At 33.0% G+C, this 27,203-nt stretch overlaps 2 protein-coding genes across 2 annotated transcripts in view; both read left to right on the forward strand.

The window, feature by feature from the left end:
- Positions 1–27,203, forward strand: part of LOC106758848 (protein LURP-one-related 15-like) — a 44,299-nt gene that overhangs the window by 14,674 nt on the left and 2,422 nt on the right. The window lies entirely within an intron of this gene.
- On the forward strand, positions 13,130–14,043 carry LOC106758371 (protein LURP-one-related 15-like). Its single transcript, XM_014641302.2, has 3 exons — positions 13,130–13,335; positions 13,419–13,652; positions 13,743–14,043. The coding sequence occupies exons 1-3, from the start codon at positions 13,135–13,137 to the stop codon at positions 13,923–13,925; spliced, it is 618 nt and encodes a 205-aa protein (XP_014496788.1). The 5' UTR covers positions 13,130–13,134; the 3' UTR covers positions 13,926–14,043.

The following is a 27,203-nucleotide window of genomic DNA, read 5'->3' on the forward strand; positions in this document are numbered from 1 at the left end:
ACGATGCATGAGCGATGCAAAGTTTTCAATGGTGAAAGCACCGATTCATCTCAATTGCTATTTTCTGTGAAAAAAACCAATAAATCGATCCCACCTGGGATTACTAAATTAAATGTATTCCTAGCAAAAAATAAAGTCAAAAAGGAAAGTGACTTTACAGTGATCATTTATGGAAGTAAAATCTCTTGCACAGTTTATGCCGGTGAATCTCCTATTATTGTAGCCCAAGTATGATTTCTGAGTTACTATATCTTTTTACATGTATTAGTAGTTCTTTGTTTCTGAAAGCAGTAAACTTTAAATATCTTATTTTGTATTTAATGTAGGTGCAGAATAATGGTGGTTTCAATGTCAAGATCCATCCTAACGTGGACCGCGCATTCATAGTGGCACTACTTATGATTGTTAAGGATATGAAATGTTCTAATCAGCTCATGGATTGTACACGAAGAACATGTAATGCCTTCGAATTGATTTCCTCATCGATATCGCTTGCAACAAGCTTGTAATAACAAAACCAACGACACAATTTTGTAGGTAAAGAAAAAGAAGAAGAAGAGAATTACTCATGAGTAGGAAAAACTTATCATAAAGTTAGTCATATAAACAATTACCAATAAATATTTATATGTGAATAACTTTAGTCTCCTATATTATTCTTTAAATAACTTAGTTATAGGCAAGTTACCTATGAATAACTTATTTATGGATTAATTTTTTATAACATGCTTAAAAACTTATTTATGGATACTTTATTTAAATTGATGGAAAACTTATTTATGGATAATTATCTATTGAGTTTCTTTTAGTTAAATAATGCATGTACTTTTTTACAAAATAATAAAAAGGTTAAAACCACTTAAGCGTCCCTATTTTCATAAGGTTTTTCTAATTGGGTCCCCGTCTTTTAAAACTTCCCAATTGAGTCCTTATAAGTGTTAATTTCAAACAATTTAACCCCTCCCGTTAAAAATCGTTAACAGTGTTAAACTATTGCATATGTGTTGTCTGACGTGTTCAACCATTAAGTATGTAGTGAAATGTGTCAGAAATTAAGTGGATACGTGGCCTTCTAATAAATGATTATAAAATGGTAATGAACATTAAGTTATAAATTGAAATTAAAAAGGGAATTAGGTTTCAGTTAATTAAAAAAGGGAATTAGGGTTCAGTTAATTAAAAAAAGGGAATTAGGGTTCACTTAAATAAAAAAGGGAATTAGGGTTCTGGAACATCGAAAAGCAATTGGGATTGAGTTACATTAGAAGTTTGAGAGGAGTGCATCGCAAGTTGATTAACATCGCAAGTTTGAGACGATACATACATGAATCGGGCTCTGGAGCTTGGACATTCCCTATGTTAACTTGAATCGCGACTTCGTTCTGCGTTTCCGTCAAGTCGTTTCTCTTCAAATTGGTGGAAGGTAAGTTAGTTAATTGGGGATGACTTTTTTAATATGTTGATTATTTGGGAATGCCTTTATTTAATATCTTGATTAGTTGTTATTACTTGTTATTTGGGGATGCCTTTTTTAATTTCTTGATTGTTGTGGTTTCTCTTGAATCTGTTGAGACAATAGTTTAATATTTGATTGTGATTGTTCATGTTGTTATCTGGGGATGACTTTTTTAATGTGGGGTATGGGTTGTCTGAAAATGTGTTGTATTCTCTTTGCGGTTGTGGTCCCCCATGTCCCCCATAGTTACACTTAGATTCTGTTGTCATTATTACTTTAATAAGCGGTGTCTTTTGTCCTTTTATGGTTATTGGTAGGTGTAGAATATTGTTTACGGTGTTGTGAGTGATGGACCATATCGAAGTAGTTATTCACCATGGAGGAAAGTTCATGAATGAGGGTTGCTTAAAGTATGAAGGGCTAATTGAGACACTTATTTTTGATCCTGACATATGGAGTTATTTTGTGGTTGTGAGTGTAGTCAAAATTCTAGGGTACGATGGTTTTAAAGAGTTGTGGTACTCTGTTGGTTGTGGTCCTGTCTTAGATGATAGGCTAGAAGCATTGACTGATGACGTAGGTGCCATGCAAATGGTCACTTTAGCTCACTTAAATGGACGAGTTCATTTGTATGTAGTGCACAATGTGTCTGAGGCTGAAGTCATTCACATGATTGAGTATAACATTGATGAAGGAGGTGAGGATGTTGCACCATTTATTGAGGGTTTAGAAGAGGATGGTGAGGGTCAACAGTTGGATGAGGGGGTAGCTGGTGATGGTGAGAGGACAAAAGTTGTTGTCGGGCAGGCTGAGGAAGTTGATGGTGAGGCTGCTGTCTCACTAGATGGTTTGCAGCAAGAGAGGATAGAGGCAGAGGAAGTTGTTGGTGAGGCTGAGGAAGTTGCTGGTACTCAGGTTGATGAAGATGATGTTCAGAGGACAAAGGCAGCTGAAGTTGAACTTCAGACTCCTAGTATTGAGGTTAATAGGGCAGAAAAAGTATATGATATTGAGGTTGATAGGGCAGAGGAAGTACATGGTATTGAGGTTCAGGCTTATAGTGTTGAGGTTGATAGGGTAGAAGCATGTGAAGTTGAAGTTGAGGCTGATAAGATACAACCACAGGATGGTGAGATGGATGATGTAGAAGTTGGTGATTGGAGTTCNACANAGGAAAGTGATGACGCTGAAAAGGAAGGTGAGATGGATAACGAGGATGGGTTAGTAGACGTAGACATTGACTGTGATGTAAGTGAAAGTTGTAGTGATTTGGAGGTTGAGGTTGAACCATTTCTACCTGAGTCTGATTCTGATATGGATGAAGATGAGATTAATGATTGTAGTTGGTTCAATGATGAATGACAATCTGATGAATTAAGTTCTCCTCACAATAGTGATGAAGACAGTGAGCACGAAGGGTATGGCCATTTTTCCACATTTAGTCAGCCAAAAAATATGGTAGATTTTAACTGGGAAGTAGGAACTTACTTCGTAGATAAAGAAGACATCCTTGATGCCATCAAAAGTTATGCAATGGAGAATGGGAGAAATTTGAAACTTGTGAAGAATGATAAAAGAAGAATAAGGGTTAGATGCTTGGGCTCAAAAGGAAAATGCCCGTGGGTGGCATATTTTGGTTTCATGGGTGCAATTAAGTCATGACAACTGAGGACTGTGTTTGACACTCATACATGTAGTAGGGAACTTAAGGTTCGACTATTCAATGCAAAATGGCTTAGTACAAAATTGGAAAAAACAGTGAGAGAGAATCCTAATGTCAAGGGAGTTGATATTAGAGAAAAAGTTTCTAGGAAATGGAATATAGCAATATCTAAGAATATGGCTTACAGGGCCAAAACATATGCATTAGACGAAGTGACAGGCTCTTTCACTAAGCAATATACTAGAATATATGATTATGCTCATGAGTTATTAGCAAGAAACCCTGGGTCTACAATCAAGGTCAAAGTTGAGCCATATGATGCGAAAGTAGTATTCCAGAGGTTTTACGCATGCCTAAAGGCATGCAAAGATAACTTTGTTTCATGTAGGTCAATCATTGGCCTTGATGGAGCCTTCTTGAAAGGTCAACATCATGGTGAGCTATTAATTGATGTGGCCAGAGATGCAAACGACCAAATGTTGCCATTGGCGTATGCAATTGTTGAAGTTGAGAACAAGGACACCTGGACATGGTTTCTGGAGCTATTGATTGAAAACCTAGGTGGTCCAGATGTGTGTTCTGGACTTACAGTAATGTCAGATCAACAAAAGGTAATTTCCATTATAATTGTTGTCTTTTCTCTTACACAATTAAGTTTTTCATTTAACGAAGCATATGAATGATTTCATAGGGTTTAAGATATGCTGTAGAAGATGTTATTCCTCGAGTTGCACAAATATTTTGTGTAAGGCATTTATATGCCAACTTCAGGAAAAAATTCCCTGGAAAAAACTTAAAAAGGCTTATGTGGAGGGCAGCTACAACAACTCATCCACAACAGTGGGAGACTGAGATGAGAAATATTAAAGCTTTTAACGAAGATGCTTTTAGACATCTCATAGCAATTCCTCCAAGGTTTGCCAAACTTACTTAATACTACTTTTCAGGTTATCTAAATTAACACTATTTTTTACATTATTTAAGTTAACACTAGTTTTCCTTCAAGGTTTTGGTCAAGATCAAGGTTCACAACCACAGCTCAAAGTGATACCTTGGTCAATAACATGTCAGAAGCTTTTAATAGCGTTTTGGTAAATACAAGGACAAAACCCATTATTTCAATGTTGGAGGACATCAGGTTGTACATGATGAAGAGATGGGCCACTAATAGGTCAAGGGTAACTTCTTTTAAGTCATCAAATTGTCCCAAAATTCTGAGTAGACTAAACAAGGAGGCACAACAAACAAAGAATTGGATTCCCAGGTATGCACAACTATTACATCTGTATATACTTGTTTATGTTTACCAAATTGATATAATTAATGTTTGTTTTTCTTGACAGTTGGTCTGCACACAAACTTTTCGAAATCAGACATGTGTCCCAAAGTGAGGACAACTTTGTGGTGGATATAGACAAATATATATGTTCTTGCAGGAAGTGGAGCATCAGTGGAATTCCTTGTGTGCATGCATTGACAACAATGAGGTTTCTCAACCTAAATGCAGAGGACTATCTACCAGTATGGTTTAAAAAGTCAACCTATGAAGAGATGTATTCCTCCATTATATACCCCATTAATGGAAAACATCTATGGGAGGTCACTCAATGTCCGGATGTCTTGCCTCCACCAAAAAGACAACTATCTGGTCGTCCTAAGAAGAAAAGGAGATTAAAGCAATGGTAGTTGAAGAAAAGTACCACTAAAATGTCAAAGGGTGGCTTACTCAAAAGATGTACCATCTGTAGGGAAGTGGGACACAATAAAAGAAATTGCCCCAACAGAAGCCAAGTGTAGGAAGAAGGAGAACCCAATACATTGTCTCAGGGTGAACCAGATGGAGCAGATACACATACCCCTTGAACTTTACCAGATTTTGTAATAGGCCAGATTTTGATGGTAGCATATGTAATAGGCCATATTTTGATGTTTATCAAATTTTGATGTTTACCAGACTTTGATGTTTTAGTGGTACCATATATGTAATAGGCCACTTGAAGAATGGTTCATGTAATAGGTCACTTGAATTTTGCTGGCTGTATGAACATTGAATGGTTACCTTTTGGTATTTATATAAAAGTTACGAAATTCCATTGCCTATTTTACTCATTCAGTTATGTTTTCAGATTGATATATATCAGTACAATTACTGTTAATCTTCTTTAATCAGGTGGCAATATATAACTTTGATAACTGATAACTGATATAGGGAAATGTTGCCAACACATGCTTTCCAAAATACCATTTTCATTAAACATATCAACCAATACATTAAACATCTGGACCATTACATTAAACATCTGAAGCAGTACATCTTCAGAGCACAAAACATTAACAATACCCAAAACCTACGAGTAATACCATAACAGACCAACTAACTACAATAACATGACCAAATCCTGCAACTAATACCAAAACAGACCAATCCTAAGTACATTATGATGACCAGAACCTACAACTAAATACATCATCAAGCCCTTCCCATCAGCATTGCAATTATAATCATGTTCATTATAAATAGAACACTAACAACCACAACCAAATATTTCATCCAACTTTCAAGACCCACCACAGCTTTCTGCGTATCAAAGATCTTCTTAACACCTTGCTTTTCAAAAGTCTTCACCAACCTCTCATCATTCGCTTCCAAAAGCTCACAACTAATACTTTCTTCAACTCCCCAATCACTAAACCATCTGAAGAAGTTGCATCCATTTTCCCTCCCTAGCTTATACCTAGGGCAACCCCAGAACTATTTCCCTCGATTCTTGGTCGTTTTTGCAGTCCTCAACACAGTCTTCTCTCCACAATGGCATGTCAGAGACGCATCTCCACGAGAGCTAACAGAACGCATATGTTTCCTTCGGCAGTCATTGCAAGTTGAAGAGGAACAAGAATGCGCCATGGACATTGTTGCGTCTTGTAGTTTAGAACTTCCCTCTTCAAGTGCTGCCCAAGCTTCGACACAAATGAACCCTAAATAGTTCGATCTGGGTCTCCCACTTCAGAACTTAAGCTCAATCACAATTTCATTCTTCTCATAATTTGACAATTAAAAATCTAATTATCATTTTTAATGAATGGATAAAACGCCATGTTTCATTCAACAGTGCCAAATGTCGCAAATCAGTAAAACGTCTACCACGTCAGACAACACCTCTGCACTAGTTTAACACCGTTAACGATTTTTAACGGGAGAGGTTAATTTGTTTGAAATTAGCACTTTATAAGGACTCAATTGGGAAGTTTTAAAAGACGGGGACCCAATTGGGAAAACCTTACAAAAATAGGGACGCCTAAGTGGTTTTAACCTAATAAAAATACTATTTTGTCTTTCAGTTCAAGTCTAATTGTATATTTGTAAATGTGAAAGAAATTTTATCTCACAATAGTGCAGTAAAGAAAAACCATAGCGATTATTTTTTTTTATACACAGCGGTTCATAAACTAAGGTATATACAGGCGAGGTAAAATTGCCTCGTTTTGAACCGAGGCACTATGTAAGGGTCTTTTGCCTTGGTTGGTTTCGAACGGCCGAAGGCGGCGGCGAATAGTTGGTGGCGACAGCGAACGATCGATAGCAACAACGAACAACGTAGTTCACATGAGAGAATATGAGGTAGCAACGTTCTCCCGATAGAAATGGAGACGACACTAGGCGCTTCGCGTGAGAGAAATGGAGGCTAGAACCAAAAACTTCACCTGAGAGAGAGAATGGTTACACGAGTAAGAAGAAGGAACAATAGGTTAAAAAACTTAACAATAGCGGCCAATGGTGGAGGCAACAGCGATGGCCAGTTGTTAAGGCAGTGGCGATGACTAGTGGAGGAGGTAGCGGCGGCAGGCAGTGGTGTAGGCAGCGGCGACGACTAGTGGTGGAGGCAACGACGACGGAGCGACAAGGAAAAAATGTTCACGCGAGATGGAAAGCAATTGTTTGCGTTCGTGTTCTATGGCGAAAGAAGAAGAAAAAGTTAAAATGTGCTTATTGTTTTACGCTTATGGAATTTAACTATCGAAGAGGCTATTACCTCGCTTATGGTGAACTCGAGATCAAAGTCATATCGGGAGACATAAATTTGACATAAAATTATGTAGGCCGACATTACTTGTTTATAGAAACATCGACTAATATAGAGTTCGACGTCTAATATGTGAATAAATAGTTGTGTTTTAAAAGGAAGATTTGACGTCCATTGTTAGGGGACGTGATGTAAAGTTGACGTCTAGTAGAAAGAGGTTTGACGTAAAGTTGACGTTGAATCTGTTGTGGAACGACGTTACCCTCGTTGAGCCAGAGAGGAGCTCACCCAACATTGAATTTCTATGTAAAAAATTTGACGTCGAACTTAATTGGTGGTTGACGTTAGTATCGCTGAGCCAGAGAGAACCTCGCCTAGCGTTGCATTTTCACGAAATGTACCATGAACAAACAATCAATTTATTTCCAATAAAAAAAATAGCAGGGAATCATCAAAAGAGGAAGAAAAATGAGGTTTTTTCGTAAGGTAAGGTTTTGTTCAGAGATTTTTTTCTCGACAAGGGAGAGTTTTTTTGTGATTCTCAAATCTTTAAGAGAAATAGGAGGGAAGAAAGATGTCGTCAGTGCTGGTGATATTCATTATTGCACACGTCAACACTGCACGGGCTCGCCGAAAAAGGGGAAACGCAAACAATAGTGGTGAAGGGTTGAAATGGTGACGAGTTGTAGTGGTGGTGGAGAGCAACGATGACGAGACTCTGGATTATAGTGGTGACAGGAAACAACAGTGACCAAACTCTAAGCGTTGCATTGGTGGTGGGAAGTATTGGTGGCGAGGAGGCTCTAAGAAAAAATGAACCTGAAAAAATGAATGCAAAATTTGCCCTTGAAATTTGTAGTATATATTGACACTAAACACAAAATTTAGGCAAGAAATTTGCCATTTTTTTACCGATAGATTTACTGATGGATTTTATTGATGAATTTTTCGTCGATAATATATCTATCATTGAAATTTGACGATAATTCAAAATTCAAAATCCGTCAATAAAATCCATTAATAATTCAAATTTACAAACATATTTATTTCCTTTAGTAATTTCATAAAATTTTGTAATGAAGAAATTAATAAAATATCCTCTTTATATGACATCATGAAGTCATTAAACAAGTTTATCTCTTAAGTTTAATAAGAATGGTACTTTAATTTTTTTTCTATACTTCATTAAATGATTTCCTTTCGTTTCCAAATCAATAAACGAGTCTATCTCGTATTGAGTTTGAATGAGCTCAATCTCACATTCTTCTAATACCATTGATAACTCATATTTTCCAATTGAAATGTTTTAATTTTTAGTAGATTATCAAATATAAGAATATACATAAATTCCTATCTCATAAAGATTCATCTTCCGTGAGTGTAATTTTGGTTGTGACAACGTTGAAAGTGCACATTTAACTCTTGAAAGTCAAAATTCTACTTATTATTTAGAAATATTTATGGATAATTGGATTTACGTCGTGTTTTGATAGTTGATAATATACTCAATTATAAAATATTTCAATAGGAAAGTTACTCTTTCTGGACTCTATTTGAAGAAGATTTTCATTAGAACTCAACAACAGGCAAAATGTTGTATTGATTTAGAAAATAGGAGAAACCATTTAATCAAGTACACATAATCTAAATTTGAAATTTCATTTTTATTGGGTTTAAGATGTTAAGTTGTCCATTTTTTTCATGATGACTATTGATAGGAGGAACTAAACCTATCCTTTATATCTGTTTTTTATGATGCATAAAAGAATGTTTTATAGTTTCTTGCACAACAAATGGCATAACAATTGTCTTATCTGTATCTAGTTTGTGCTTTATATGAGAATTCATTATTGGTAAATGAATTTTTCTTTAAACAGATTTAGTATATCATTTTTGGATGAAATAATCGATTTAACATAGTATAATCGGTTAGATTTCATCATATCTCATTGTATGCTTAACAGGGGCAAATTACTCTGTAGTAATCGATTACATAATTCATATAATCGATTAAAATAAAAATTTATGCCATTATATGTTTTATTAGTAAGTTGATATGTTTAAAATGGAAATTAATTTGAAAATTTGCTTAAATACAGGGTTAATCGATTACATAAGGTGTATAATTGGTTAAATGAATTTACTTTGTTTAAATCCATTTCATTTAATAGCCTAAACTGTCATAATGGTCAAATGAATTTATAATTGGATGATATGATGATATAATCGATTACATGCTTGGATAATTTGCTTAAAACAAAAAGAAAAGCTTAACAAATTACATAAATATCTTAATCGATTAAATTGCGTCAGGATTAAGAAAACCCTACATATATTCGTCTTGAGCTCTGTTTCAAAATATACAATTGTTATCACTTTCGTATACTAATTGTTTTGTTAATTTTTTATTACATGAGCGTTCAAGAAGTGTCTTGGAAAATCAAGGTTCAAATCAGATTACTTACACATCGAGATTCTTTCAAGAAAGTGGGTTGAACTGTTCTGATTTGATCTGCACCAAGAGAAGTGTGACTTGAAGATCAAGATCGTCATTGACAATCTGTATTTGTCTACCTGTGCGTGTTGGGTAGGTGTTGAGAGTTGTGAGTGTTCTCAAGGGCTATATGAGAGTGAGGGTATTCATCTCTTGTTTTGCTATATTTGATTTTGAGTGTGGTGAGAAGTGCATTGAGAGGGGTGTCTTTGTCTTTCTGTAGACTCTATCAATTTATAGTGGATTCCCTTCAACTAAAATTGTTGAAGGAGTACTGAATGTAGGTTTTGGATTAGCCGAATCAGTATAGATTGTCTGTGTTGATCTTTCTCTCTACTCTTTCTCTTCTATTGTTGATTCATCACTTCTTGTTTAATTGATTTCAAGAAAACCAAAGATTTTACAAAGCCTTTGAAAAGATCAAGTTTTAAGACATAATCCAATTCACCCCCTCTTGTCCTGAGATATTCGGAATTTCTTTTCTAACAATGACCATGCAAGGAGGATACTCTATTAATCTAAGACACTTTTCACATGTAATTGGTTTTTCTACTTTAAATTGGAATATTAGAGTACATACTTGGATAAAATATACAAGTACTTGTATTTCGATTGTATCACATATACTTTTGAGATTTTGATCAATGGGGTGTGTAAAATAGGAGAAACAGGAGTTGCCATTTGATTAATGAGAATGGTTGGAGGAAGGTCTATTAAGTCTAATTTCAAAACGTATAAAACACTCGTCCACACAAAGATAACCTTCTAATTTGTACTTTGAAATGGTTTTCAAGATAATTTATCCTCATGTTATCACTTCCACTAGTGTAATATATGGTTTTTGCATTATAGGTCAACTAAACAAAGCAATTCATATTTAATCGAACCAACGTATAACAATACCGAAAAACATAAAAGGAACCAGAACCAAGAAAAGTTAAACACAAAATATGATTATAAATCAATCAAATAAAGATTGCTTAAACACGAGAAATATGATTCCAAAGAATGAATTAAAAGCATACTTAAACACCACAATTAAAAGGTAAAGAAACTTACCTGAAAAAAAAAAATGCACAGTCAATCATATTTTACCTTTCCTATAAGTAAAAAATGCATCCCTATCAAACTAGGAGGCAATAAAAGGGAAACAAAATTTAAAATATTAACGAAGAACCAACATCCATAACCATTCCTTAGCTCAACAACTAGTGACAGATCAAAATTGATATGGCCACCGATAAAGCCCTCTAACGACAACTACAAACAATACTTAGGGTTACCAAAATTAATATATGGGGATGTCAATTTCATGGATTAATGGAGTTTCGGAAGAAACGAAATAGCGTAGGGGACTCACAACTGTGGCAAATTTATCTGCTCACCGTGCTCTCTAGTGACTAGTTGTAGTTGTAGTTGTCTTTGGTGGGTAGTGACAATGCTTAAGAGTCGTGGTGTTCTCCACACACGGTGCTCTCTAATTGTGCTTCACTAACTCTCGCAGTGGTTTGTGATGGCTAATCACGACGTGGTGTTCTTCGGTAGCTAATCTTAGTAACATCTTTGATGAGGTTTGTATCTATTTATATACTATAAATTAACTTTATCTCTAATAAATAATAAACTTTGTTAATATAGAGTCTAACTGATAACATATAAGTTAAACAAACAATAATCTAACTTATAATTTTGATATTATAACTCTATCTCACAAAATCAACTTGTAAAATGAAATTTTCACTCGAAAATAAATTATGAAATTGTCTTATTTTAAATTGAAGTAGAATCTTCAACCTCTTAAAATAATTATTAAATTTACACATTAAATTATTCTACTAATAGTTGGAACTTATTTTATAGGTATTAATGATTTAAGTTACATTATTTACATCTTTAAAAATATATAATATAAAAAAAAATATTTTATTTAAAAAAATAAAAACCCATATGCTTTTTCAAATAATCGAAACAAGTTATGCCTTAATATAGACAAAATATGGGGATAAGAAAAATATAGCAGAAGAGAAAGGGTTTAATAGAACCCATCTATACTCCTAACAATTATATTTTCTACTTTGAACTGTGTGTATTCTCCCTTTGTTATTATCTTACATGTTTGGTCGTATAATTTAGATATATTACAAGAAGGTTGGACTATTGAAAAGAAGTAACCTGTTGTGAATCAGAATAAACTTGATCATAATAAATTGCAGGAATTGACAAAATATGTCTTCCATATTGAGCATTGAAGAGTTTTTAGTTATGAAGATTTAGATATTTTATTTTATATGAAATTCTTCTCAAATTATCAATCAAACATTCTATCTTCTTAAAAGTGAATGTATACTACTGATAATTTTATAGCCGACTTGTATGTGTTTGAACTTTAGCACGAATTGGTGAAATTCACCTCTCACACAATGAGCAAGGGCACAAGCTGCTTTATTTTATTTTATTATTTTTTTTTAGCCATCAACAACGTTGGTTAGATTGGCGTTATCTATAGTTTTTTTTTTTTTTTAATAAATAAATAATAGACTAGATCTACACCAACATTATCTTTAATTTTTTTTAAAATTAAATACCCTTTGGTAAAGTAGAGGGAACTTTCATTTTTATTTTTTAAAATAAGCAAACGTCTGTTAGGTCAATGTTATTATTAATTAATACTGTTTTTTAAAAATATAAACCAGCAATGACAGATCAATTAATTAAGTTATATTTTTATTCCTAGTGTGGATCATGTGGATAAACTTTATAACTTTCCAGGGGTGGACTTTTAGGCCCTAACGGAACACTAATTAATACCGTTGCTTGAATGTAGACACAAGTTACGTATCTAATGACCTAATCAACCTAGTCTTATTGTAGTTGAATCCCAAATCACATACAATTACATATTTTTCTTTGGATAAGAGAACTTTTATTACGTGAAGAGACTTAAAATAACCAATAATAGCTGGAACAAAATTCACGTTATTTTCAAAATTTATTGAGTAAATTACCGTTGATTTAATAAAATGCACATATTAAATATGTTGGGAGGAGGTTCGACACACACAGAGAACTCCACACATAGTAAGACATTATTCGCTTTGGGCCAAGCCCTCACGGGTTTGCTTTTGGTACTACTCTCCAAAAAACCTCTTACCATTGGAGATATCTATGTGTATATAAACCCTTGATCAGTCCTTCTTCCACTCAACGTGGGACTTTGTTTGCACTCTATCAAAATCAACCTTTAATTTCGATTTAAATCAAATGCATACTTAACTATTGTTGTGTCTTAGTGTCACCACTTTTTATTTAATAATAATGCTACCAAAAAATCTTGACTCATCGTGGGTGTATATATCTGACGCGTGTAAATTTGGTAGATATCATACACTTGCAGATTGGTATTGGTATTGGTAAACTTAAACAGTTGGTCTATAAATTGGCATATAAAAGACATAAATAAAGACAGTGTTGTTTCATCAAACACCTTCCTCTCTCATCAATGGCGAATCAAGTCTCAGTTATCAACCCTTTCTACTGTTCTGCTGACTCTATCACTCTACAGATTAATACTGAGACAGGAATCACTTACAATGAAAATGGTGATAGTCTCTTTTATATGGACGATACTTTTTTCACACTTCACAACCGACGTGTCTTATATGATAATACAAAAACACCCATCGTCACCTTCTACAGAAAGGTTTGCTTTCTCATGCATCTATCTATACTCTCATATTCGCCCACTACACAGATTATATCTCTACTTTAATTTCCATTATGCAGGCCGTGACGATGCATGAGCGATGCAAAGTTTTCAATGGTGAAAGCACCGATTCATCTCAATTGCTATTTTCTGTGAAAAAAACCAATAAATCGATCCCACCCGGGATTACTAAATTAAATGTATTCCTAGCAAAGAATAAAGGCAAAAAGGAAAGTGACTTTAGAGTGATCATTTATGGAAGTAAAAACTCTTGCGCAGTTTATGCCGGTGAATCTCCTATTATTGTAGCCCAAGTATGATTTCTAAGTTACTATATCTTTTTACATATTCTTTGTTTTTTATAAGTAGTAAACTTTAAATATCTTATTTTGTATTTAATGTAGGTGCAGAATAATGGTGGCTTTAATGTGAAGATCCAACCTAACGTGGACTACGCATTCATAGTGGCTCTACTTATGATTGTTAAAGATATGAGATGTTCTAATCAGCTCATGGATAGTACACGAAGAACTAGTAATGCCTTCGAATTGATTTCATCATCGATATCGCTTGCAGCAACCCAGTAAATAAATGTATTGTATAAGAAAATTAAAGTAAAAGTGAGCAAATAAATTGCAGCTCCTCCCTAATCCACTTGTATGTCTGCTGTATTATGTTCACTATTTCTGTTATATTTTATTATATTGAGACCTTATAATTGATAGATCCGAAATGTGTGGGACAACGTTTTGTTTTTTACCATATCTATAAGACTATAATAACAAAACCAACGACACAAATTGGTAGGTAAAAAAAAATAATTACTCATCAGTAGGAAAAACTTATCATGAAGTTAGTCATAACAATTATCAATAAATGTTTATATGTGAATAACTTTAGTCACGAATTATTCTTTAAATAACTTAGTTATAGGCAAGTTAATTAGCTATGAATAACTTATTTCTGGATTAACTTTTCATAACATGCTTAAAAACTTATTTATGGATACTTTATCTAAATTGGTGGATAACTTATTAATGGATAACTGTCTACTGAATTTCTTTTACTTAAATAATGCATGTACTTTTTTACAAAACTATAAAAATACTATTGTCTTTCATGTCATGTCTATGTATACTTTTATAATTATAAACGGGAAAGAAATTTTATCTTAATGTTTAAGTACCATATTTCACACTTTAAAAAAACTATTAAATAATAACCAAATTTGGACACAAAAAATAATATTATATTAATTAAATTAAAGATTAATTTATAAACTAAAAGTTATTAGTATCTAAAATTTTTTTATCATTGACAAAAATTTGTAAATTTAAGAATAAATTAGTTTTTAATATTAATTACAAAAATTTTAGCTACTTTTATTGATTCTAAATTATTTATTTTATTTTAAGGGTAGAGACTAATTTAAAATCAATAATAATTAATTAAAACTTTTCTAAGTAATATTATAAATTAATTTAGTCTCAAATTTAAAAACATATAAAACTTTTTATTAGAAATAGAGACTAAACTACTGAAAAAAAGTGTTTTGAAAAAAAAAAAAAACAATGCTTCTACTACGACTTTCGAATTGTCATTAAAAGTTTATTTCATATAACAATGATTTCTAAACCATCAGTTATGTTTTCAAATAATGACAGATTCTAAATCCATCATTATAGAGTTAGTTAAGTGGGGAATAAATAAAAATTTAGAAATATATATAACATATCGATTATCAAGCAGAACCATTGTTAAAAACGAATAGAAAATGAAAATAAAAATAATGATAATTGTCATGTAAACATAGTTGGTGCATAATCGTTGTTAAAAACAAATTGAAAATAAAAAAAAATAATCGTCATGTATTCAGTGTCATAACCGTGTTAAAAAATCAATATGACAATGGTTTTATTAGGACCATTATTATACACTACAAAAATATGAGATTTTATAGGGGTTTATTTTCATATTATCTGTGATTTTAACTTTTGGTAAATACATTTTCGTGGTTGGCAAAACCACTGAAAAAATCACCCTCTCGATAGTGTTTTTTAAAATTGCCATTATTTGTGGGGTTTCTTAAAAATCGTCGCTATTTATTGAGGTTTTTACAGAAACCGTTGATAATTGCTGATGTTATTTAAAAACCGCCGATAGTTGTTGGAATTACTTAAAAACTGTCACTATTTGTGAAGGTTTTTACAAAAACCACCGGTAATTGCTCGGGTTATTTAAAAACTGCCGCTGTTTGTGAGAGTTTTATAGAAACTGTCGATAATTGCTAGGATTACTTAATTTAATTTTTTAATAATTCAAATGATTTGCTTCATTTTATTAATAAGAAATTTGATTAATAATAAATCATAATAATGTAAAACCATAATATTATAGATAATAATTATGAACATTAAAAATACAAATAGTTTGTCAACTTAATAATTCTTCATGGTTCTGAATAACAAACTTTATAACGTGTTATTTCTACAATTTCATCTCATTTCATGTCTCAGCTACAACTAGTTTACTGTTGGATTTCTCATGAATTGCTCTCTTCTCATGGTTACCTTCAAGCTCGCTTAAATTTCCCTTCTCCTTAGTAGTTGCATGAGTGCATTTGAAACAACTCTTCAAATTTGAGGGTTGCAGAAACATAGAAGATAGGATCTAATCTCTGCAAAAAGACAATTCTTTAGTACATTTAAGCACAATACGAACTATAGTGACAAAAATAGTAGAACATTTACTTCTATTTGGGGGTGGATAGAAGTTCTTGGGGAGAAGTACTGCCTCTGATACTAGAAAGATTGAAAGTAGAATCTGACTGAACATGAATCACTTGATAATCATGGGAGGGAGCAACCCGATACCTCTATAATATTTAACCACTTATATCAGAGCAACCCTATACTTCTTTTTCACCAATGACAAATTCTTTAGTAAGTTTTCTAAAGTATCTCTATTACTGCATATTCATCCAAAGAAGAAACACTTCTTTCACTTCAAACGAGTAAGGGTTTTATTTTTTGATGTAGAAAAAATGCTTGAAAACTAGTAATTCTTCTCTTCTACACAAGTATATTGGAATATTGAAATTATAAATTCTGGCCTGAGCAGACATGTTTAATGCACAGAAATCTTATATCTTTTGGCAGTTTTTCCAATACTTAATTGAATATTATAAAATGAAAATTAAAGAATCTTAAAAATACAAGAAAAAAAAAGACATTTAATGTTTCATTTCTTACTCAAATTAGTAATAGCTATGCACAACTAAACAAGGGATGAAGAACAGAACAATGGTGGCAAGTTCATAATGTTGTGAAGAGTTACTCAGAATATTTTACATCTACACTGAGAAATATGTACCAAGGGGGACCTCATCATACTATTTGGAATTGAATTCATTAAAATTGAGGTATGATAAGAGCATTACTATTTCTTCACATTGCAACTTTGGGGCCATGATTTAACATACAATTATCAACTTAATCACCATTTGTCTATCTAAAATGCTGATTTCAACTGAATCTGTAATGTTCACAAGACCTAGTCACATTGGAAATCTTGAACAACTACATAGCTTTTCATCTTTTAAAAGACAGTAACTTGCTTTGTTTTTTAATTAGGTTTGTATGGAAAATATTCTTTTTAAAATTTTATATATATCTATAATTATTTTTTACAATTAAGTTATAAGCATTTCAGAAGATTTCAATCTAATGAAGTGACTGGTCTTCGTTTCAACAATATTATCAACCCACCACTTTTGAAAAAAAAAAAACTAAAATATATATTAAACGTAGCTACCAGCCGCTGAAGCTTAAAACTTTGTAAATTCCTAATAATTGGTGATGATAAGAACTTACTTGACAAAAAACAAAAGCATTGAATATCAGAGAGTTCTTCACTTTGATAGCAGGGCGGTTGGCTTCATTCCTCAAACCCAGTAATTTCACACCTTCGAAATTAGGTATAAGCAACACAGAAACTTGATAAATTGCCTGAAAGTTTCCAAACATTACCGACTATTCAGACACAGCAGAAATAATATAATTGATCTAAGAGTTAACTAGATATAATTGCATAACGCTCATTAAAATATATAGCCACTGGTCAACCTTCACAACACCATAGTATATTCCTGTTCGTTAAATTTATTCTTAACTTCTAATCTTACATGTTGTTGTCTTTCCTACTTGACATAAGATGGGAAACAGATACACCACAATAGAATTAAAATATTGCAACAAGTGCTCTCAAGCAAGTATAATTTACTTAGTACAAATATTATAAAAAAGGTTTAAACACTGAATAACAACTAACCTGATTCATAGTACATATTCCAGTCTTATCACTGCATATGGTTGTGGCCGACCCCATTGTCTCAGGCAGAGAGCCTCTTCACATGCAAATCAATGTGTTATATTATACAGCATTTTCAAATAGATACTGAAATTCAATAACACAAACAAAAATTGGCATACTTAAGCTTTATCCGCCATCATTTTTTTTCATTGAGTAGGCAAGTCTGTAAAATAGTTGATGAGAAAGAACAATACCTCATTAAAATACGAAAGAGCGCATTGAAAATGTAAAAATGGAGATAATGAAAGCATCATATAATGATAAGAAAATAATATTTAAATAAAATACTAGTGCAGCGAAGGGAAACGACCGCGGTTGTTTTTTAATATATGTTGCGGTTTATAAACCGCGACATATACAGGCGCGGTAAAAAGTCTGGGATTTAGGCTGCGGTTCCAACCGCGGTAAAAAGCTGGGGATATGACCGCGGTTCGTGCTACAACCGCGGCCAAAACCCTTTTTTAAAATAGGTCACGGTTCGAACCGCAGTAAAAAACCTGGAATAGATCGTGGTTCGTGCTACAACCGCGGCCAAAACCCTTTTTATTTTTTTTAAAAAAAAATTGTTTAACTTTCTACCGCAGTTGTCGTCACAACCGCGGCCTATTCTCGTGGAATTTTTTTTAATAACAGGTCATTTTTGTGATATCCACTATCACAAAAGCAGACCTGCATATCAAACAATCACATAATATACACAAATTCAATAGATCCAACACAATAATAATTGTTTACATCACATAATGTACAAATTCTAATATCTATAAATCAACATGTTCAAATGTATTTTAAATCTAATAACTATGAACTATTATATAATCTAACTGAATATTTTGCAGTGGCTTTCCTCAAAAATGAAAGTAGCTTCTCAGGAATTGTTGTAGTAGTCTTGAATCTCTGCACAAGACAATTGATATTAATTAGTGTATATGAATTCCAAATGTTGGAGAAAATCAAAATTTGTTAAATTTAAATATTACTGTTTCCCAACCTCTTGTGATATAGGAACGAATAATGTGGATCATCCAATACATTACATAGTATCCGCACTCATATGACCCCTTCTATCTGTTACACTATAATATATCATCATAGTTGTAAATAGTTAATGAAAATCATTAAAACAAAACAACTATAAGAAAGTATGGCTTTAGCATATGTCAAACCTTGAGAGAAATCCATGAAAGCTTTCTATTGTTAGCAATTGATCTCCCAACCATCATCATACTTGTTGGAATAGAACTATATATATAAAAAAAAAGGTTTTAGCATTCATTTATATAACAAAGAAAGTCCAAACATTGAGGTTCTTACCAATCAACTGCTTGTCTGAGATGTGTGGGAGGAGACTTGTACAATGAGCAAAACCACAAAGCATAACTCTCCTGTATAGAAATAACAAGAAGCTGCCAATGGCGTCTAAAATTCATAATAACTTAATTATTATATATTAAAATCACATATGGAACTTTATTATGTTAACAAAGTTCACTTTCCCAGATATATAAGGCATAAAATATATTTACTTGCCACTTGCAAATCTTCTTGTGAGATGTGTTGTGATCTCACCAAAATCATTTGTTCCGTGAATGAATTGGGGATCAATGAACCCATAATCATCATTGTACCCCAAGTTGTTACTGATCCCGAACATATACCTGAAATCAAAAATTAACTTTGATATAAGTATACTTGATATATAAATCAATTTTATATAAATAATTGCTCATAGACTTACATCATCCACAGTTGAACTATTGTAATATTCAACTCTTCTGTTCCCGATGCAAGCTCTCTAGCATCTTGGCTATACAGGTATATTGGGACCTCAGAGCCTCTCCTAAATACATTAGCATCATATTCAACCTCCAAAGGCTTATCTGCAATGGTGTCAGCAAGTAGCTGTAATGAACTAAGAGGATCATCCTCAGATAGAGGAGTCTTCTCCTGTGCATGTGTCTGTTGTTACATGGAAAAATAAGATAAGTTTTGACATCAATAATATGTAAACTTTAAAATTGAGAAGTGTAAAGTAGAATTCCATACAGGGGGGTCAGAAACTGAACCAACCAATTGTTTAGGCCAAGCAATAAAAGACTGGAATGCATGTGCCATAGTGAAAATCTCATATGTGGGCAGAGGAACTAAGGGATCTGGTATGATAATGTCGTTTACTGAGACCTTCACCTCATCCTTTGATAGCTCCATACCATGAACAACACTCGCTGCCTTAAACATTGTTCCACGAGCTACCAACATCGTCAGGGTACCGTCTAAAATGTATAGCAAACATGGACTAGAATCGTCCATGTCATCCCCTGGGACGGTTGGTGCTGAAGAACTTCCTTTCCCGCTTCTCCCTGTCAGAGTAAATATTAGATTATACAAAAGATAGAAATAATTGCACATAAATGTTTATTAATTTTACCTGTGGGAGGCACAACATGTTCTTGTCCTGTACAGGAGATGGCATCGGGCGCATGCCATAGCTCTCAAACTATTGCTAGAACATGGCACATACCTCATTATACAATTCATCCCTAAGCTTTGTCCTAAGCTCCTCCCTAAGGTCCGCTCGAGGCTTTTGTGTGATCTCTTGTGTCAGCCTTTGTTCTTGTGCTTCGCTATATGCATATGAAGTCTAACGAGAAGAGCTCCCAAAGTAATCTCGAATGCCTACTCCATCTCCAGTAGCACGTACACATCCAGGGTGCTCAGGTCGTCCTATTCCAACAGTAAGAATATCCTGGCAACCCTCTAGAGTGAATTGACCTTGGGAGCTCTACTCAACCAAGGAGTCCTGTAACATTACAAAACACCATTTGTCTTTAAAAAGTTCAATGTAGTATGTATAATGAAATTATTATTATTTTAGGAACAGTAATAACTTACAATTCTTTCATATATTTCCCGTGCAGTGTCAGAAGAGTAGGAGCCCGATGCTTTTAAATGAGCCAACTTCTATTTCTCATGCCGAGAAGGTCGAGAAGGAGGCTGGGGGCTTCCATCCTCAGATGGTGGTCTAGCTTCCGCCTTTTGCTTGAGGATTTTCTCCTCAAGCTTCCTATACCCACCACTAGATAATAGGTGAGGGTTTTTATTTTCAGCACATGTTTCTTGTGCTTTGCTTCTTTTTGCATGTCACATATGTTTAATTAATTAGTTCATATAATATATATTTGTTAATGAGGAATTAAATAATATCAACTATACTAACTTGTCATTCCTCTATTGTCCGACTCTGTACAAAGAGTCGCCAAGTCTCCTCATCAATGGCCTTATATGTATTACATGGAGACTTATTTTTTTTTTTGCGTCCATAAATATATCTCGAGGTCAACTTACTTTTAAAATTTTGGAACTTTTCAGCTACAATTGATAAACACTTATTTCTAAGTGTTGCGACATTTGGAATGTCAAATGTCAACTGAAATAAACATAATAAAGTTGTATCAGTACAAAATTATCAATATAAACAAACTGTAATTCAAATGAAATTAACTAACTTACCAATATATCGTTCCATATAATGTTCCGATCAACCTCAGACACATGGCCAAAATATGGAGTAAGAATGTTATCCTATCACGTGCCACTATGCATAGGGGCCAGTTGTCACACCCGTGATCACATTAACATTCATTGGTGTTCTTTCACCACTATTTTTTCTGATCAAAAGTTGTTTCATTCTGGCGGGTCCTCTAGTGGATCTGGAAAGGGGAGCCTCATCTCGTGAAGAATGTGGATGGTCAGTCATATATCTGTCAAAATAAATAACATGTAATATTAATAAAAGACTTACGTAATATCATATAATTTAACAAAACATGTAATAATAATCATAGGAAATATTAATAAAAGACTTATATAATATTAACAAAAAAACTTATATACAAATTTGAAATTCATACATAAAGATATGGATTCATCATATGTATATTCCCTCATTATGATCTGACCGAATTGCATGTACATCGTCAACTAGAGGTTGGTCATCCAAATTTGTCGTAGTATGAAATGATTGGTTGTCAGCAATATGAATATTAATCATATTGTCTTCGTTAACTTCAATTTGGTTTTTTCCTTGAAGAGCGACATACCAATGGTCAGACGCATGATCTTTGACATAAAAAACCTGAGATGCTTGATGTACCACGATAAAAGGTTCGTCTCGATAACCCACCTTTCGAAAATCATCCAGTGTCATACCTGATTCATCTATTTTCACACCACTCTTATTGTCAAACCACTTACATTTGAACAATGGAACAAAAAACTTGGTGTAATCAACCTCCCAAACCTCTTCTATTATACCATAATATCTCATTGATCCAAATACAGGAGATTGATCTTTTGATGTGGAAAATTGAAGCGAATCAGCTTCTAAACTGACTCCATTATTTTGTATTGTGCTTTTATCATCCAAAGTCTTCGTATAGAATGTGCAATTATTGACTTCATAACTTGTACAACATACGGCATCAAACTTTAAACCATTTGCAAGCCATAACAAAGTTTGAGAAGAAAGTGGCTCTTTGTCAATTTCAGATTTGAACCAAGACAAATGTTTTGTTATGCTCCATCAATTGCCATTTCTCTGATTGTCTTGGATTTTTATTCTTAACAATGATTTTGTGTGCTTTCAAAAAAAGGATCACCTCATTTGTGTTGTTCAATATATAAAGATGCGCTTGCGGTACTTTGATACTCTTTAAACAAAGGCAAAAACTTATCTTCTCTTGTCTAGAGATTGTGTAACATGCAGGAGGCAAATAAGTACGTTTACCAATCTCCCTTAGTGCCAACTCTTCTCGGATATTCATGTCAACCAAATCCAAACGAGCATTCACTGCATCTTTTGTCTTTCCCTGAATGTTGAGTAGTGTACCAATCAAGCTATCACACACATTCTTCTCTACATGCATCACATCTATGCAATGTCTAACATCTAACTTTGACCAGTATGGAAGATCAAAGAATATTGATTTCTTCTTCCAAGGGGTCGTTACAGAAGACTTCTTGGATGTTTTCCCAAATACATGATGTATTTTGTTAACTTTTTCAAGAATTTGAACGCCAGTAAGTGGATTTGATGCTTCGTCCCTCTCTTGAAATCCATTGAATGATTTTTTTAACCTTCTATATGGATGAGTACATTTCAGAAATCTCCGATGACGTAGATATAATGTCTTTCCTCTGTGTTTCAATTGATGAGCTGCAGTGTTTTCTTCAAATATAGGACTTGCTTTATGACCCTTGACATTGTATCTTGACAAATTACCATAAGCTGGAAAGTCATTAGTGGTGCAAAATAACATTGCACGCATCATAAAACTTTCAAAAGCGAATGCATCAAATATTTCAACCCCATCAACCCACAACAACTTCAAGTCTTCAACTAGTGGGCTTAGATAAACATCTATGTCATTTCCAGGTTGCTTTGGACCATATTTCATCATAGACAACATCATGTACTTCCTCTTCATGCACAATGTAAGAGATAAGTTGTAAATTATCAATATAACTAGCTAACAACTGTGATTGGTACTTAGATTACCAAATGGGTTCATTCCGTCAGTGGCTAAACCAAGCCTAAGATTTCTACACTCTTTACCAAATTGGGGAAATTATTGATCAATATTTTTCCATTGCTTTGAATCAGCTGGATGACGAAGTAGCCCGTCAATTTTCCTCTCATCTGCATGCCATCTAAGGTTTTTAGCATCTTTGGGATTCGCATACAAACGCTTAAGTCTGGGCACAATTGGAAGGTACCAAACTACTTTCAAAGCAGATCCATTTTTTTCTATCTGACCATTATCTTCACTATTGTTTCTCGACTTCTATCGTGATAACCCACATTTTGGACACTGAGTCAAAAATTCAAACTTTTTCCTATATAAAATGCAGTCATTGGGACAAGCATGTATCCTTTTATACTCCATACCCATTGGACAAAGAATTTTCTTCGCATCATCATTATGAGTGGGTAGTGTATTTCCATCTGGCAACATTTCATTCAACAACGTCAACAATTCTGTAAAACTCTTATCAGTACATTCATTGCTCGCCTTCAAATTCATGAACATTAAAATTGCTGACAAACATGTGAACTTAGTTGAACCGACATACAAAGGTGTTTCCGCATCAGTCGACATAGTCTCATACACATGAGCTTTGGCAAAATTTTCTGCGCCACAATCGCGGATCATATCCTCTAATTTGTCTTCATCTGGTCGATCTTCTTCCATGGTGGAATCAATAACATTTTCAGTTTTGGAGTCAGTTGGAAAATGCATTTCTTTGCCGTGCCATATCCATGTTGTATAACATCTTAGGAAACCATCACAGATAAGATGTTCTCTAATTTGGGTTGCATTCAACTTTCTCGCATTCAAACCGTTCACACAAGGGCATCTAAAATTCTCTTCATCATCACTTGTATCCTCATTACGTTGTGCAAATTGTATAAATTTCTCTACCCCTCTCTCGTACTCAACACTAATGCATGGTAAATTAATCCAATTTTGATTCATCCTAAATATTAAAAAATTACAATTATACAATTTTACATATTAAATCAAGTCAATCATATAATCAATTCAGTCATACAATCATACAATTAATAAGCATCCAAATGATTAATTCAAACATTCAATCACACATAATTACATATATATTCAACATACAAAAAATTAAAAATTTACAAAAAAAAATTAATAAACACAATAATATAGGAATCTTAGAGCATGAAAAAGGAGCCAACAACAGAGAAGATACGACTATCCAAGTTTTGAAACGCAACAAATTACACACAAATACAACAAAACGTAAGTCTCATCATCTAAAATAATAAAAAATTTACACTCAAACTTGAATTTCTCATAACAATTATACTTTACTTAATCATTACATGCCTCTGGTTATAGTTTCTATACCTAAACTATAAGATGTTATTGCAATAATAATATGGCAGGCAAATATAATTCATCTAGTATTCCCACCATCTTTTTTCTTGCAAGAAAAAAAAATCTATGAAAGTTTATTTTGTCTGAGGTTATATTTAATAAATTGGTTACTACTGCAATTTGTAATATTTCTAATAAACTCCTGTAACTAAATGATGGTGTAAAAATCAAAAACAATATTTTTTACCTTGTCTATAGTACCACCTTCTAGTTCTAGTTATAAAACATGTTAATTCAATAATCTTTTTTTTTTTTTTTTATTGATATGATATCCTAATTCTCGGCTATAGTATAGCTGCAGGTCTCTCGGTCATTTTACAAGAACGATGTAGATTGTTTCAAACTCAAGCATATAATTGTGGTCCACCATAATTGTGGTCCACCATAATTGCCCTATTGTTGACCTTAATTACCTTTTAGGAAATATTCAGTTTATTTATCATTCAAAATAAGGGCACAGAGAGTGAATTGTTGCCTATATACTAAGTTAATTCCTGCCAAATAAATTCCAACTAAATTAAAATCGTGCTTCCTATATACAGAGAGTTAAAAACGTGCTTATTATATATAGTGAGTTTATATCCTTTCTTTACATGCAAATATAGTCAACAGTTATGACACGAAATTCCAGCAAGTTGAGCAAGTTAATTAACCAACACGACAATGAACAAAGTTCCACTAGGCAGAACAAACCATATATAGTGCAGTGAACAAAATTCCAACAGGCAGAATTACCCACACAGCAAATTATATAATTTTATGTTTTAACCTATAACATCAAACTTTACCCACACAACATTAAACACTATGAAAGTTACCCTATGATTGGATAAAAGGAACATTCCTACAAAAACTATGACAATTATTGGCGAAGAACATAAGCAACTTCACAACTACTTACCTAAACTAACCTGATAGGTATAAAAAACACAAGAAAATAATAATAAAAAAAATTACTTAACCAAACGTGAAGAAAAAATGAACGAACCACGATAATGCTTTAAAATTGATTTTGATCGGTGCAAATTCTTCCAAAATGATCACGAAGGCAACGACGATAATCAAAATCAATGTTGATCGGTGAGAATACAATGAAAACGACGAGAATGGGCGCGTCGGAAGAGAGCTCTTCAGTTGCGGGAGAGAGCTTTCAAGGAAGACGAAATTGTTCACTGTATAATTTTTTTAACCTAATTAAATCTTACTACTGCGGTTCACTATACAACTGGGGTAATAGAGTGGAATAGGCCGCGCTTCCCATACTAACTAAGGCCTATTCTGATAAAAAAAATCTAAAATTAATCTAAAATGACAATTTTCAAGTTTTTTGCACACTTTATGTCGTGGTTCCTTATCCAACCGAGGCATATACTCTTAAAAATTTAAAATATGTTAAAATAGAGGAATAGGTCACGGTTCCCCTAACACTTGAGCCCTATTCCCTAACTCAATGTGAGAATTTTGCTGGGGAATAGCACTAGTGGAAAAATCGCTTTTTATGAGGGGTAAAAATGACCTATTATGATGGGTAACCTGACATCATAGTTTTGGGCATCATAATAGTTCTACGCATTTTATGGCGGATAGAAAAGTCCATCATAATAGGTCCAATGTATTATGACGAACTTTCTGTCACTTATCATAAGAGTTCCAGTGTATTATGACAGATTTTCACTTATCAGTCATAATATAGCGAATTTATTATGATGCAACTAGATTTACCTATCATAATATGTAGCATTTTGTGATGAAGATTTTTTCACCTATCATAATATGTAGAACATATTATGACAAGTAATTATTCAACTATCATAATATATACTCTTCAGAAATAAGCTTTTATTACATACATTGTTCACCTATCATAAAAACTTATTTTGTAAAAAAAATAATCATTATTATATTTGACATATCCATTCAATTTACAATTAATTTCCTGTATTATAATATCATCAATCAATTTATAATCAATATAACACAAAATGAACATATTCAATTAAACTAACATAATGAAATCCATTTCAAACATTAATTGTGTAATAATATTTAATACATAATTTGTACATCAAACCATATATTAAATCCAAATATAACATCAATCTACACTACACTCTAGTTAAGTTTTTACAATTTATTAACACTTAAAATAAAAGAAGTCAACTTAGTTCTAATGTCCTCAATGTCTAGAACAAGCTTCGAATGAAAACAATAAAAATTGAAATCAGGGATTTACACCTATAGTGTTATTATGACAGGTTTTCTAAAATTTGTTATAATATGTTTTCATTATAATATCAAGTTTGCCACCGCATTTTATTTATTATGATAGGTGTCTTTACCTATCATAATATATTTAGTTTTTATTTACGAAAATGTCACTGCTACACTTATTATGATAGATTTCTTAAAATACGTCATAATATATTTTAGTTTTATTATGAAATTGTCACAAGTCAATGTATTATGATAGGTGGATTTTACCTATCATAATAAGCCGTCATAGAAAGCTCTTTTTCCACTAGTGTA

Source organism: Vigna radiata, chromosome 4, assembly GCF_000741045.1.
Source record: "Vigna radiata var. radiata cultivar VC1973A chromosome 4, Vradiata_ver6, whole genome shotgun sequence".
In the NCBI taxonomy this organism is placed as follows: Eukaryota; Viridiplantae; Streptophyta; class Magnoliopsida; order Fabales; family Fabaceae; genus Vigna; species Vigna radiata.